Source organism: Cervus canadensis, chromosome 2 (assembly GCF_019320065.1).
Source record: "Cervus canadensis isolate Bull #8, Minnesota chromosome 2, ASM1932006v1, whole genome shotgun sequence".
NCBI classification, from domain to species: Eukaryota; Metazoa; Chordata; class Mammalia; order Artiodactyla; family Cervidae; genus Cervus; species Cervus canadensis.
In genome coordinates, this window is record NC_057387.1 from 111,389,799 (window position 1) to 111,403,018 (window position 13,220).

A 13,220-nucleotide genomic window follows, 5' to 3' on the forward strand; every position below is an offset into this window, starting at 1 on the left:
TTTAAAAGAACAATAGCCTCCTTATAATGTAATAAAAATTTTATGAAAAATAAATTTTTCCAAAACAAAAGCACAAATGAGGACAATGGCATTGTTCTGTGCTTTTTGAAAATCCCTTCCGTGTCTGGCATGTTCGGAGATGGCTGAATTCTGATATTTCCTCTGCACTCAGGGTGTTGAAATGTGTTGTTGAAGAAAATCTGACTTCACACAGATGAGGTAGGAAAAAAGAAGGAGGAGCCTTTCCAGATGATTATGGATGTTATGTTCTGACAATACATGAAAACCCTATAACTGGTAGTTTCTTAAAGTTGCAATGTGGGATCTGAAACCACATCAGTGAACTTTCCTTTCCCCGTTACATTAAAATCCACTGGTCTGTGTCACACGTGGAATGGTTCTTCTATCCACATGTGGACACTTGTGTAGACTTTCCCGATGTCAGTGCATTTCATTATACATAACCAAAGCAATCACACTCGTCATTATCACTGCTGATCTCATTAGAAACCTCTCTGTGACAACAACTCTGAAGCTCAGGGAAGCAGAGACATAAAAGTTTTCCAAAAGTCTTCTCTGAGCTTGGAAGCCTGGGTTTTGTCACCAGCAACTAATACCACCACTTGACATGCTCTTTAATTAATTATTAGTTTACTTTTGGCTGTGCTGGGTCTTCGTTGATGCATGCAGGCTTTTTCCAGTTGCAGGGAGCAGTGGCTACTCTTCATTGCTGTGTGAGGGCCTCCCGTTGCGATGGCTTCTATTGTTGTGGAACTCTAGGGCCAGTCCATCCTAAAGGAGATCATCCCTGAATATTCATTGGAAGGACTGATGCTGAACCTGAAGCTCCAATACTTTGGCCACCTGATGCAAAGAGCCGGCTCATTGGAAAAGACCTTGATGCTGAGACACATGGGGGGCATGAGAAGAAGGTGACAGAGGATGAGATGGCTGGATGGCGTCACTGACTCAATGGACATGAGTTTGAGCAGGCTCTGGAAAATGGTGAAGGACAGAGAAGCCTGACATGCTGCACTCCGTGGGGTTGCCAAGAGTCAGACACACCTGAGTGACTGGACAACAGGCAGGCGGGCTTCAGGAGTTGCCGCTCACGGCTCAGCAGTTGTCACACACAGGCTTAGTTGCCTGGTGGCATGTGGGATCTTCACCAACCCATGAAGAACCCGTGTTCCCTGAATTGGCAGGTGGATTCTTAACCACTGGACCACCAAGAAAGACACACTTCATCAAGACATGCTTTCCTTTTCTTTCTGACAGAGAGCAGAGGGATAGTCTGCTCCTCTGGCTTGATCTGTTCTGAGACCCCAGAACTTTCACCCACCACTGCTCTTGCACGGCCAGGCCAGGGGCCCAAGAGCAGAAAAGACAAACCTTAGTGTTATTGTGAAAAGACTTTTGACCTTGTGGCCCCTATCAAGGGATCTGGGGTACCCCTGGAGGCCCCTGGACCACACTGTGAGAACCACTATTCTGAATCACTGGACTTGACATTCTGCCTGTTCCTCTCCTTGTCGCCAGCTTCACTTCCTTTCCATCTTCACTTTAGCCCAGCCTTCTCCATCTCAGTGGACGTGGTCTGTGGTCTTCCCATCTCAGCCTGGCTTCTTCTTATCTCCTGCTCCTCCCTTGTGTGCCCACTCAGCACAGCACACAGATGGCTTCAAGTCTTCCTTGGTTTCTGGTGGGACATCACATTCAGGTATCTATATTCCTAAAGATGACTTTGAGCCACAGCTTCATGCTGGGCTGCACGGACATCTGGTCAACCCCGTGTTTGCAATAGGCAGGCTATGGATGTCTCTGGTCCCTCAAGATTCTTCAGGTTGGTGGATATTCTCTGTGGCTGGCTGGCATCTGGTGTTATTCTGCTGGACCAACATGGGGTCCCCCTCTTCCTGCCCTCCTGTTCTTCAGCTGTGCAGAAGAGAAGTTATGTCTTAAAGAGTCTGAAGCAGAGTATCTTTATCTGTTCCCCCTAAACTCAAAACTGAAATACACCCACCTCCTCTGGACTCCGTGTGCTCTTGTCCCAGCCACCACATCTGGACTCTGAGCTCTTATTTAAGAGGACCTCACGCCCTGCACTTTCACTTTCATATCCTGAGATGCTGCTACATCCCCACATCCTCATCTTTCTTCCCAGGGGGTCTGACCCTACCTGGATGGAGAATGAGGGACACTTATTGGGAGAGAAGCTGGACAAGACCCTGCCCAGCCAAGGGGTGGCCTCTGTGTTCTCTGGCTGAAGTAGAGACATCAGGAGTGGACCTGAAGACTAGGCCTTTACCCCAGGCCCCAGGTGCTCCACTGGGCCAGGTGGGAAGACCGGACACTTTCTTCACCTTGTCAGTGCAGCTTTATCTAGACTGGTCAGTGGGTAACTTAGGTTCCTACCACCTCTAGCCTGTGTTTCTTGGTTTTGGGGGCCAAAATAAGAGTCTTATTTTGTGTCTGTCTTCATGAGTACTTTAGTGCACAGTTGGGAGACAGAAGTCAGTGGAGCATAGCCAACGCCTAGTTTGATCAGGAGGTTCCCAGAGCTCCTTAGAATCACTGCCTTGTCTTAGACCCCCTCCCTGCTCTGGGAAATCCCCATGAGAAACCACAGTTTCTGCGGAGTTCTCTGGAGACAATGGCATCTAGTGTCTGGCTAATTTTTGTCGCTAAGAATGGATTAATTTTATCTCATCTAAAACTAAAAATATTACTTTTGGCAGACATTCTCTGCAGCCAGAACAAGAGCAGTGTGTGCATTGTCGGGGGCACATTTTCCAATCAGTTCAACTTGGCAAGTTCACCAGGAAGCTGCTATTGAACACTTGCTGGTGTGAATAACTGATTTTCCTGGGACTCTTCAGTCATTCTGGAGAACCAACTTGCAGAGTCAGCTCAACCTGCTCCAGGAGGAAATACTGTCTGACTTTGCCCTTAGGACTCTCTGTGTACCCTTTTTAGGGAGGTTATTCGGGCAGCTCAGACAGTAAAGAATCTGCCTTAAATGCAGACCTGGGTTCGATCTCTGGGTTGGGAAGATCCCTGAAGACGGGAATGGCAACCCACTCCAGTATTCTCACCCGGAGAATCCCCATGGACAGAGGAACCTGGTGGGCTACCATCCATGGGTTGCAAAGAGTCAGACACGACTGAGGGACTGACCACATTCAGGCAGCAGTGGGACCACTGTGATTCTGAACCTTGATGGCTCCCTTAACCTGGTCTGGGTTAAGCTTCTCAACTCTCACTATTGGTCCCAACCTGACCTCCACTTACCTAGTATTGTCCCCAGCTCAGCACCATTCACTCAGGCCAGGGAGGCAGAGCGGGTGTGGCCAGCCAAGCCCTGGAGAAGGCAGCATCACCCCAACAACTGGATGAGGCTTCTCACTCTGTCCTCTCTGACTCCTGCTGCTGTTCTGACCAGACCAGAACCTCCTGGATTTTCTGTCTTCTTTAACCTCCTCTTCTGTTTATTATTTGGCTGCACTGGGTCTTAGTTGCAGCACAAGGATCTTCATTTGCAGCAGTTGGAATCTTTAGTTAGAGCATGTAAACTCTTAGTTGTGGCCTGTGGGATCTAATTTCCTCTTAAACAATGACACTGGGCAACAGATTTACTCTAGATAACCGTGTGGCCCAAGCAGGGTGCACCCCTCCAGGATCCCACCTGGCTCCATCTCTGCTAGTTTCCGGAGCTGCCGACCCCACATGGTCTGAGGGAGCTTGGACCTGGATCCTAGTGGCCATGGATCCACGCTCGTCCAACTGCGTTGGGTGCCTGGGCGGAGCCTGCAGGCTGTGGGCTTTGAATCAGAAAATCTCAGGGCTCAGGGTCAGAGCTGGGGAATAAACCTGGGCTCCAGGACCTCTGTCCATCCTCCTCCTGTTACACTGAGTCACGTGAGATTGTGCGGGCTGTGGTGGGTGGCCCCCTCCTGTAAGGATGAATCTGTATGGTTTGCACCCCTTTGGCAATGAAAGAAAGTCATGGGCATACAGCCTGGGAAAATGTAACCTCATAGAGAGTCACAGAAGTGTTTAAATGCAATTTCACATCTATGAACAGAGCGTGTTCTGATTCCTGGATGGCACATGTTTGAACCCAGCCTTCCGGTCTTCCCTGGAGTGGGGTGAGGGTGGTGCTGTGGACAATAAGGCCTGCCCGTGGGGTTATTACCTGACTTTGGGGTCGCTATTGCCTGAATCTGATAGCTCTATGTGTGTGTGTGTGTGTGTGTGTGTGTGTGTGTGTGTACATATTTAAAGTTTGTTGCAAAAACAAGGGGGTCCAATATTTTCTTGTTTCCAATAAAGGGGGTTGAAGGGCAAGATTAAGAAGGAAAACTCCAAGAGGGAGCTGCTTTCAGACACAGCCCACCTGAGCAACACCCACTGCGCCCGCTGCCTGCAGCCCTACCGGCTCCTTGAGACCCCCAAGAGGCAATGCCTGGACTGCCACCTCTTCACCTGCAGAGGCTGTGGCCACCCCCACCCAGAGGAGCAAGGCTGGCTCTGTGATCCCTGCCACCTGGCCAGGTGAGTGGGACCTGGAGGTCGGAGGGTCCTGCAGATGGGGGGCCTGGCCTGTCCCTTCCAGGGACACGTGTGTGTGTGTGTGTGTGTGTGTGTGCATGTGTGTGTGCGTGCGTGCGTGCGTGTGTGTGTGCGCGCGCGCGCGCACACCCCCCGGGCAGGGTGTGGGCCTGAGCTCCATGTCCCCGCCTGCAGGGTCGTGAAGGTGGGCTCCCTGGAGTGGTACTACGGGCATGTGAGAGCCCGCTTCAAGCGCTTCGGGAGCGCTCAGGTGGCGCGGTCCCTCTGCGGGCGGCTGTGGGGAGCAGGTAAGGAGTGGGCCTCCTCCCTGGGCGTCCGATTTGGTGCCTAGACTCTGTCTTTTTAACAAACATTCCCCGTTGAGTCTGATGATTATCAAGACTTGAAGAGATGGATTGTAACTCAATCAGTGGCTTTCATACTTTGAATCCAAGTATTTATTCCATGAAGAACTTGAAATCCAGACTGTCCTATTACACTAAACGTGTGTTCACCTGTATTGTCCACCTTGAAGCCATTTGGGTTGACCAATATTTCAGGGAAGGCTGTGAGGTTGCCTGACCTTGGGAGTTCCTCCTGAACTTGAATCGGGAGAACTGAGCGGTGTTTTCAGGAAGCACTTAGGCTTGCCCCTGTCATCTGAGCCCCAGGCTCTGCTGTGACACCTGGCCAGGCATCCAGGCTACGAGAGCTATTAGGCCGGGGCTCAGCATCTTGACTGTCTCTACCTGGGGGCCCAAGGCCAGTGCCCTGGGGTCTGGAGCCCCTGCAGGCCCAGAGAAGGGGCCATGCTCCTGAGACTGAGGGTGTCCTCAGTGTGCCCCAGCCTGGCCGTCTCCCCGGGGCCTCCTGGGGAGGTGCCGCCTTGTGTCTTGTGCTCCTTAATGCCCCAGGTTAATGGGCGGATGCAGAAGTTGGGCATGGCCACCCCCAGGGCATTTGCACACGTACCAGGCCTGGCACAGCTTTCAGAGGGGTCTCAGCACACTCTTTTGTGTTTTTATCATATTTGTTCGTCTTTCTTTGGCTTCACAGGGTCTTAGTTGTGGCACTTGGGGTCTTAGGTCTTCGCAGCACATGGGATATTTAGTTGTGCCATCTGAACCCTTAGTTGCAGCATGAGGGATCTAGTTCCCTGACCAGGGGTCAAACCGAGGCCCCCTGCATTGGTAGCTTGGAGTCTTAGCTGACTGGACCACCAGGGCAGTCCCTTAGGACGCTGTTGAATTCAGCACAGACCACCCAGAGGCACCCTCACCTGTAATGGCCCTTAGCACCTGGAGGAACAGACCGCTGCGGGGTGAGGGACCCTTCTTGGGTGGGGGCTGTGGGGGCATGTGATAAATCACCGAAACCAGGACACTTTGAAGAGTAAAGCGGTCCTCCTGAGAACCACGCTGAGACAGCCAGTGTCACTAGGGGTGCCCCGGGGATACGGGGAGGCACCGTCACCCTATCCTTGGAGGGTTTCCCCACCTCCTCCCTGGGTTGCTTCTCCACGTCGCATATCTCTATCTCGGCTGGAGCTTATCAGTAAATTCCCCGTGACGGCTCGGCCAGCCAGCAGCCAGCCAGCCGAGGGGTCTTCCTGCAGCAGGAGTTGTGGTCCAGCCCCGCTCCGCAGGGCTCAGGCGTGGGAACCACAGGCAGCGTGGGAAAGCCATCTTGCGCAGCATCTGAGAAGCTCAAGCCCCGCTCGCGGTGGGAAACCACAGCCACATCACAACCCTGAGGACCTGGGCCTCGCCCCGGGGTCGGGGTGGTGGGGGGGCGGGGGGACTGCTTATTTCTAGAGACCCGGGTGGGCTCAGGAATCCGCCTTAGGTAAAAAGCCGGAAGGATTTTGACGGCCCAGCCAGGGCCCAGAGCTGCGGGAGCCGGTACCACGCGGAACCGCCCGTTTGGGAACTGTCACCGCTGAGGGCCAGGAGGTGGCGCTGCGGAGCAACCAAAGCCCCGGTTCCGGCCGCTGCTGGTGGGGGCGGCGGGCAGCGAGGCGGGCCCAGGCCGGGCGATGGTCGGGGGGGGGGGGCGGCTGACTTCTCGCTGCTGGCACCTGTCAGCGCAGCGTACAAGAAAGGGCGCCGGGAGCGAGCGCGAAATGGGCAAGTCGTGCCTTTAAAAAAAAGTATTCAAACTTACAAAGAAGAAAGGATCAAAGTGAATGTTTGGAAACCTGGCCCAGGCAGGGTAGCGGGTGGGGCGCCCGCGGGGGTCTTCCCTGCGCGGGAGGCTTCAGAGCGGTGGGCGCGTTTCCCCAGGGCCCCCTCCTCCGCCCCCGAAACAGGACCGGCAGGCAGTGCTCAGGGGCGGGAAAGGAAGCCCGGCTCGGGCAGGTCAGGTGGCTCCCGGAGAATGCCTGTCCGCTCAGTGCCTTTTCTCCCGTCGTAGGTTTACCTGATGGAGTGCGGAGCGCGCCCGACCTCCACAGTAAGTCCTTCCTGCTCACATAGATGTCAGGGTGCCCTCAGCCCCTGAGCGGGGGGGATGATCCCCGAGGCTGCCAGACTGAGCCCCAGAATTCACGGGGTCATCCTGGTAGTGTCTTAAGAGAAGAACCCAGGCCAGGCCAGGGCGAACAGGAGTAAAGAGGAAAAACGAGGCTGCAGTGGGGGTAACAGGGTCGGGGGGGAGGTCCTGGGGACGCCGGTGAGGAAGGTGCCCGGGTCAGGAGGAGAGAGGCGGGGATGGGGGCCAGGGGCTGAGCCTCCCCCGCCTCCCGGGGAGGGGGCTGAGAAGGAGGTGAACGGACTGCAGGTGAAGAGGTTTGTTGGGCCGAACGTGACTGAGCTCCAGGGCGCTTTCGCCCAGGGCGCCTTCGCCCATGGCACCGCAGTGTCTTCAGATCCCTAGGAGGCGGTCAGTGAAGGCGACCGTGGGTGAAAGTGATGTGGGGTGCTGGTTTCCTGCTGTGATTCAGACCAGCCCTAAAATGCTCTGATAGGGCTCTGGAGGCCAGCAGAGGGCCTGGTTGGGTAGCTGCACAGCAGGTGTGGGGGGGCGGGGGGCGGGTGGAGGGATGGGTGGAGGGATGGACAGATGGGTGGGTGGGTGGATGAATGGTTTGTCCCCGTCTCTCTCCCTGGTGGAGTCACGCAGGCATCCACTGCAGGTGGGCCTGAGCAGATGCCCGGAGACCCAAGTGGAGAGGAAGAGCAGACTGATGAGGATGGAGAAGGGGACACAGCGGCCCAGGCCCAACCCCTTGGCAGCCAAGTAGGTCTTCCGCCAGCCCCGACCTCGTCCCCCCTGAAGCTGGAGCCTCTGTTCTGATTTCCTGAGAAACCTCAGGCTCTGTGCCTCCACTAACTAACCTGGCAGGAGCCTGGAGACCCGCCCAAGCCACTGTGCTCCACAGTCTCTGAGATGTCTGGGTACCAAATCCAGGTGTGCTCTCAGCATCCATCTCCCGGTGGGAACCCAGAGCACGCAGTGGAGGGCGGGGCCTGCCTGGACCTCCAGCCTGGCCCAGCCTGGCCCATCCGGCCAAGAGTCCTGCAGCTCATGGGTCCTGAGGGCACCGGTGTCCCCAGTCAGCTTTTGCACCTTTCAGAGAGGCAGCCCCCTCCCGCTCTCCTCTCTGAATTTTCTTGCTTTCATTTACAGCCAATCATGAGCCCTGTTTGTTTTTTGTTTTTTGGAGGTATTTTTTTGTTTGTTTTATGCCTGTTTTTACCTATTTTTTGAAGACTGTGTTCTTTATTTATTAGTTATTTTTGGCCGTGCCGGGTCTTTGCGGCTGCGTGTTGGTTTCTCTAGTTGCAGCGAGCGGGGTTTTCTCTCTAGTTGCAGTGCTCAGGTTTCTCATTGCAGGGGCCTCTGCTGTTGCAAGGGCTTCCCTGGTGGCTCAGACGGGAAAGCGTCTGCCTGTGATGCGGGAGACCCAGGTTTGATCCCTGGGTTGGGAAGATCCCCTGGAGAAGGAAATGACAACCCGCTCCAGTCTTCTTGCCTGAAAAATCCCACAGACAGAGGAGCCTGGTGGACTACAGTCCATGGGGTCGCAAAGAGTCGGACACGACTGAGTGACTTCACTCACTGCTGTTGCAAAGCACGTGCTCTGGGCTACGCGGGCTTCAGGACCTTTAGCACATGGGCTCAGTACTTGCAGCTCCCAGGCTCTGGAACACAGGCTCAGTGATTCAGGTGCTTGGGTTTAGTCGCTCTGTGGCATGTTGGATCTTCCCACCAGGGATCAAACCCGTGTCTCCTTCATTGACAGGTGGGTTCTGCCACTGAGCCACCAGGGAAGCCCTGTTTTCGCTTATTTTTTAGCTTATTTCTGGTGATAAAGGCAGGAAAGAGAGCCTCTGGGGGTCTGGGCAGGACGACAGAAGAGGATCAGAGTAGGGGTGGGGCAGGGCGGGCGGTGTTGGGTGGAGACCCTTGGAGAGTCAGGGGGTCTCTGAGAGCCACACTGGCAGGCAGTTCTGCCGGCTGCTCCCTGGGGAGCACATACATCTTCTTATGAAAATAAAACTGCACTCGTGCTATTTACTGGGCTCCCAGAACACTCTCTAGTGTCTGAAATATCCCCTGCAAATACATTCAAAGGATGGAAACCGTTATGAGGGAAGGATTTGGAACTAAGCTCTACTCCAGCATCTAGAGGTGAAGGAGCTCTTGGGAGCCGCCTTCCCCGCCTCCTCCCCGTGCTGGGTACCCCTCCTTCACCAAGGGGGGAGGGGCAGAACCCCCCCCGTTACCCCGAGAAGCCCCGCCTGCCCCCCAAGGCTGCAGCCTGGGCCAGTGACCCCAGAGCCTCTGAGCAGCCGGGTGCCCTCGGAGGCCCCGTGGGTATTTCCCCTGCTCTTCTGAGAGGGGCTGCGGGTGCAGATCCTGTGATGGGGGTGGGCTCTGAGCGGCCCTAGGAGCCTCCTCGGGGTCTGCTCATGTCTAGCACAGAAGGCAGACGGGCCCGTGGAGGCACCCTCCCCCACCCCCTGCTGCCCGGGGTCGGGGCACCTGGCCCCTGCCGTCAGGCTGACCCTCCCTCTCCTCTCCCCCAAATCCCTTCCTGCTCAGAAAAAGCGCCTCCTCCCCGTCCACAGCTGGGACTTTGAGGCCGACTCTGACGACTCCGATCCGTCCTGCGGTCCCCCGCCGAGCCTGTCCTCGGTCTCAGGGGCCACGGACAGCCTGCAGGTCAGTGGGCTCTCTTTTTGCCCCTGAGTTGACCTGGGGGACAGGTTTTCGGGCCCCAAGAAAGGATAGCATTCTGGGAAACAATCTGATGGCCCTGTGGGCCTAGCAAGGGGGAGACAACTGGGGTGGGGGTACAGAAGCCTCACACCCTCCCGTCCTGGTGAGCCTGGGTGGGCTGCTTGGAGAAGAGGGGCACGGGGCCGATGAGTCGGGGGCCTGGGTTGTCTGTCCTCTAATGAAGGCAGACCCCCTGTGACTCAGGAGTGCAGGGTAGAGGAGTCAGACGGCCCCCGAGTGTCGGCACCCCTGGTCTCATCCATAGAGCTCCTGTACCTTATTGCCCAAACTAGGCCAGTCTTGTAGGTGGAAGAGGCTGTCGGTAATCACACCAGGACACGGGGCGTCCGCAGGGCTGCCGGGGAGAGCCCGGCCATGTGGTGCCTCTGCTCCTTGGTTCTATGCCCTTGGTCTGGGCAAGCTGTGTGAGGCTCCCCACCTCCCACCTCGCCTGGAAGAGGGGTGATCTCCGCCTCACGGGATCCCTTCCACGAGGGACTGGAGACTGAGCCTGGTGCACCCCAGCCCCAGAGTGACGGCACCCCAGCTGGAGCCCTGACATCTCAGCGCCCTGGCTGCTCGGGTGGTTCCAGCCCAGGACGGGGTCCACCCAGGGCGATCTACGGACCCCTGGGTGCGGGGCCCAACAGGGCAGAGAGCTGGGACCCGGCACCCATCAGGTCTTTGGTCCACGGTCCTGCTCTGGTGGCAAGTTCAGAGCCCTTTGAAATGAAAGGGAGTTGAATTGCTAGGATGGAGAGGAGGGGCGACTTGTGTTTGGTCAGTCAGATGATGCTTGAAAACCCTCAGTCCTTGGACTGGAAAGACCCACATTCCAAGGACCTGCCTGTTCCTAGTGAAACCTGCCGACCGTTCCCATGTGCTCAGGCCCTCACAGATGACCCCTGCGTGGAGGAGACCACCTCCCAGGAGGCCGGGATCCTGGACCAGGCTGATGCCAGGGCCCCTGGATGCCACACCCATCCAGAAGAGCAGAGGGTCGGCCTCTCGCCTGCCCGACTAGACGAGCTCTCAGAGCTCTGCCTGCCGGGGGAGTCCTGCACTGCAGGCCCAGGGGTCCCTGCCACTCCCGGTAAGTGCCCTTGACTGTGGTCTTCCACACGGGCTCCATGTGGAGGAGCGGGTCGCTGGAACCCCACCCCCACCCCGCCCCGATCTCTGCCGGGACACTGGCTGATTGCCAGGAGCCCCTTCCTTCCTGGGATTGTCCAGTGTGTGTGGTCCTGGAAGACGCCGTTGTCACCGGAGCTCCCCGGGGGGGGTGCCTCTCCGTAACCCTCAGAGGTACCAGCTCAACCCCCTGGCTGGCCGCACAGCTCACTGCTGCCTGTGATGGGGGACATTGAGTGGGAGTGAGATAGAGACACACAGGTGTCCCTAAAGTGACTAGGGTCACCGGTCGCCTGGACCAACCTTCCTGAGCGCAGGACAGGGCAGTTCCAAACCTGGGACCTAAATAGGGTGCAGGTCCATCTGGGCCGCCTGCCTGCCAGCTGTGACTCGGGAGGTCTGCAAGTGTCAGTGTCAGGGGTCAGGTGTCCGAGTGACGTAGGAGCCGATGAGACCACAGAACAGCTCGGGCTGCCCCCGAAGTGTGCTCCCGCCCGACCTGACCACCGTGGGGGCCAGCTCCCGGGGAAATGTGGTTAAGACAGTGTCTGCCAGGAAATGGGTCCTCTTTCCATTTTCCCTTTTCATTGTATTATAGGGACTCTAATCTCATGATCCACATGCCCATTAAGGTGCTGGAGGCGTTTGGGGGGTGGGGAGGGGACTTTTATTTCCCCACAAACAATGGATAAGTGAATCTACATTGACCGAGTCTTTGGATGAAGACTAGACCAGCACATTTCCTCCCGGGATCCTTAATCACCCCCAGCACGAGGATGGTGGGGGCAGTGGGCGGGGCGGGGGAGACAGGCTCTGTGGAGCTGGGGCAGGTGCCCGGGGACACAGGCAGCCCTGAGTACCAAGCCCAGTTCTGCTGACCAACTCGCCACCCTATCTCATGGACTCTTAAGACACATTCTGTCACCTCGCCTCTTAAATCGGGAGCATCTCACAGCAAGTGTGGGAGACTGATCAGTAATGCTGTCTCAATAAGTGTAAAAGACAAGCTGCAAGGTTTGAGCTTTAAAGGAGTGCGGTGTGTGCTTGATCAAACCCCTTGACCACCGGGCCTCAGCGTCCTCATTGCAAACCAGGGCTGGTGCCTGACTCACCACACCTTTGTGGGCTTTAAATGAGACGGTTGTACCCGTCAGCTATTGCCGAGTAAGAACTTATCACAGATGTACTGGCTTAAAGCAGCACACGTTGATAAGCCCACAGGGGCCAGGTGTCTGGCACGGCTTCCCCAGGTCCTCAGCACAGGTCTGCTGGGCTGCAACCACAGGGTCAGCAGGGCCAGAGCCTCATCCGAGCTCAGAACCCTGCCCCCAGGTCCTGCAGGGTGTCGGCAGAGCCACGCGGCAGGTCAGGCCCCAGAGCAGCTTGTGGACGCTGACTCCTGGGACACGGGCTCCTGTGTGTCCTCCCACTTGAGCTCACCCCTTCCCTGCCCCAGCATGGCTGTGTATGGTGCTCTCCAGGCCAACTTGGAGCTCAGAGGGTACTTCCTGGTGAGGACTTGGGGGATCTTCCACCACCAGAGCCCAGGAATAAGCCTCTGAAGCCACACCATCAGTGACCCGTGCCCACGAGTCTGGGAATCACTAGTCTGGCAGGACAACCAGACCCCAGAGACTAAGGTGGAAAGACTTCCCAAAGTCATGTTCACGTGTGGAAACTTCCTGGGACCCACGTCTGCCACAGTAGGCACCACCTGGCTGCCCATGCTTGGGGCTCCCTGTGAGTGCCAGCTGGGGCAGGGGCTTCTGTCCCCGAAGTTTCTTGTGGGGGACAAGGACTCTGCTCAATTCTTACCTTAGTTGAGGGATCTTCAGCCCCATATCCTCAATGGAGTAGAATCGCATCCCTATTCTCTTTGATCTGTCGTTTTTCTTCATTGGATAAGACGCCCACTTGCCTTCAGGTTTTCACTCCACATAACTCAACCCCATTCTTACTCCAAAGGGCCAAACATCCTCAGGAGTGAGCAGCTGCCCTCCCAGTATCTGGCCGACGTGGACACCTCGGATGAAGAAAGCATCTGGGCTCAGAGAGTGGCCTCTCACCATCCCAGACAGACTGGCTGGACCACATCTGAGAACCAGGTAAAGGGGGGCGGAAAGAACGCATTCTGGTTGCTTCTTTGGGTCTGAAGTCTTTTTACCTTAACGTCAGTTCACCTCTGAGAACTTAAAGCTTTCAGAACTTTTAAACTACAAGATTGGCAAGCCTACATAACAGAAATGTGGTGTCTTCAAAATATGTTTTTTATTGACATGAAATTCACATAACATACAATTAACCATTTTAAAGTG

The 13,220-nt window shown here is 56.0% G+C and overlaps 1 protein-coding gene across 5 annotated transcripts in view; it reads left to right on the forward strand.

Annotated features, from left to right (window-relative positions):
• MLPH (melanophilin) overlaps positions 1–13,220 on the forward strand; it is a 42,841-nt gene that overhangs the window by 17,001 nt on the left and 12,620 nt on the right. The window contains exons 3-9 of one of the 5 annotated variants that reach the window (XM_043462074.1): positions 4,333–4,554; positions 4,747–4,859; positions 6,964–7,002; positions 7,658–7,788; positions 9,598–9,717; positions 10,663–10,867; positions 12,871–13,010. In XM_043462074.1, the coding sequence (XP_043318009.1) occupies positions 4,333–4,554; positions 4,747–4,859; positions 6,964–7,002; positions 7,658–7,788; positions 9,598–9,717; positions 10,663–10,867; positions 12,871–13,010 (970 nt within the window). Of the gene's footprint in view, positions 1–4,332; positions 4,555–4,746; positions 4,860–6,552; positions 6,678–6,963; positions 7,003–7,657; positions 7,789–9,597; positions 9,718–10,662; positions 10,868–12,870; positions 13,011–13,220 lie in introns of those variants that run through there. The other 4 variants (XM_043462075.1, XM_043462076.1, XM_043462077.1 and 1 more) reach the window with 4 other exon arrangements.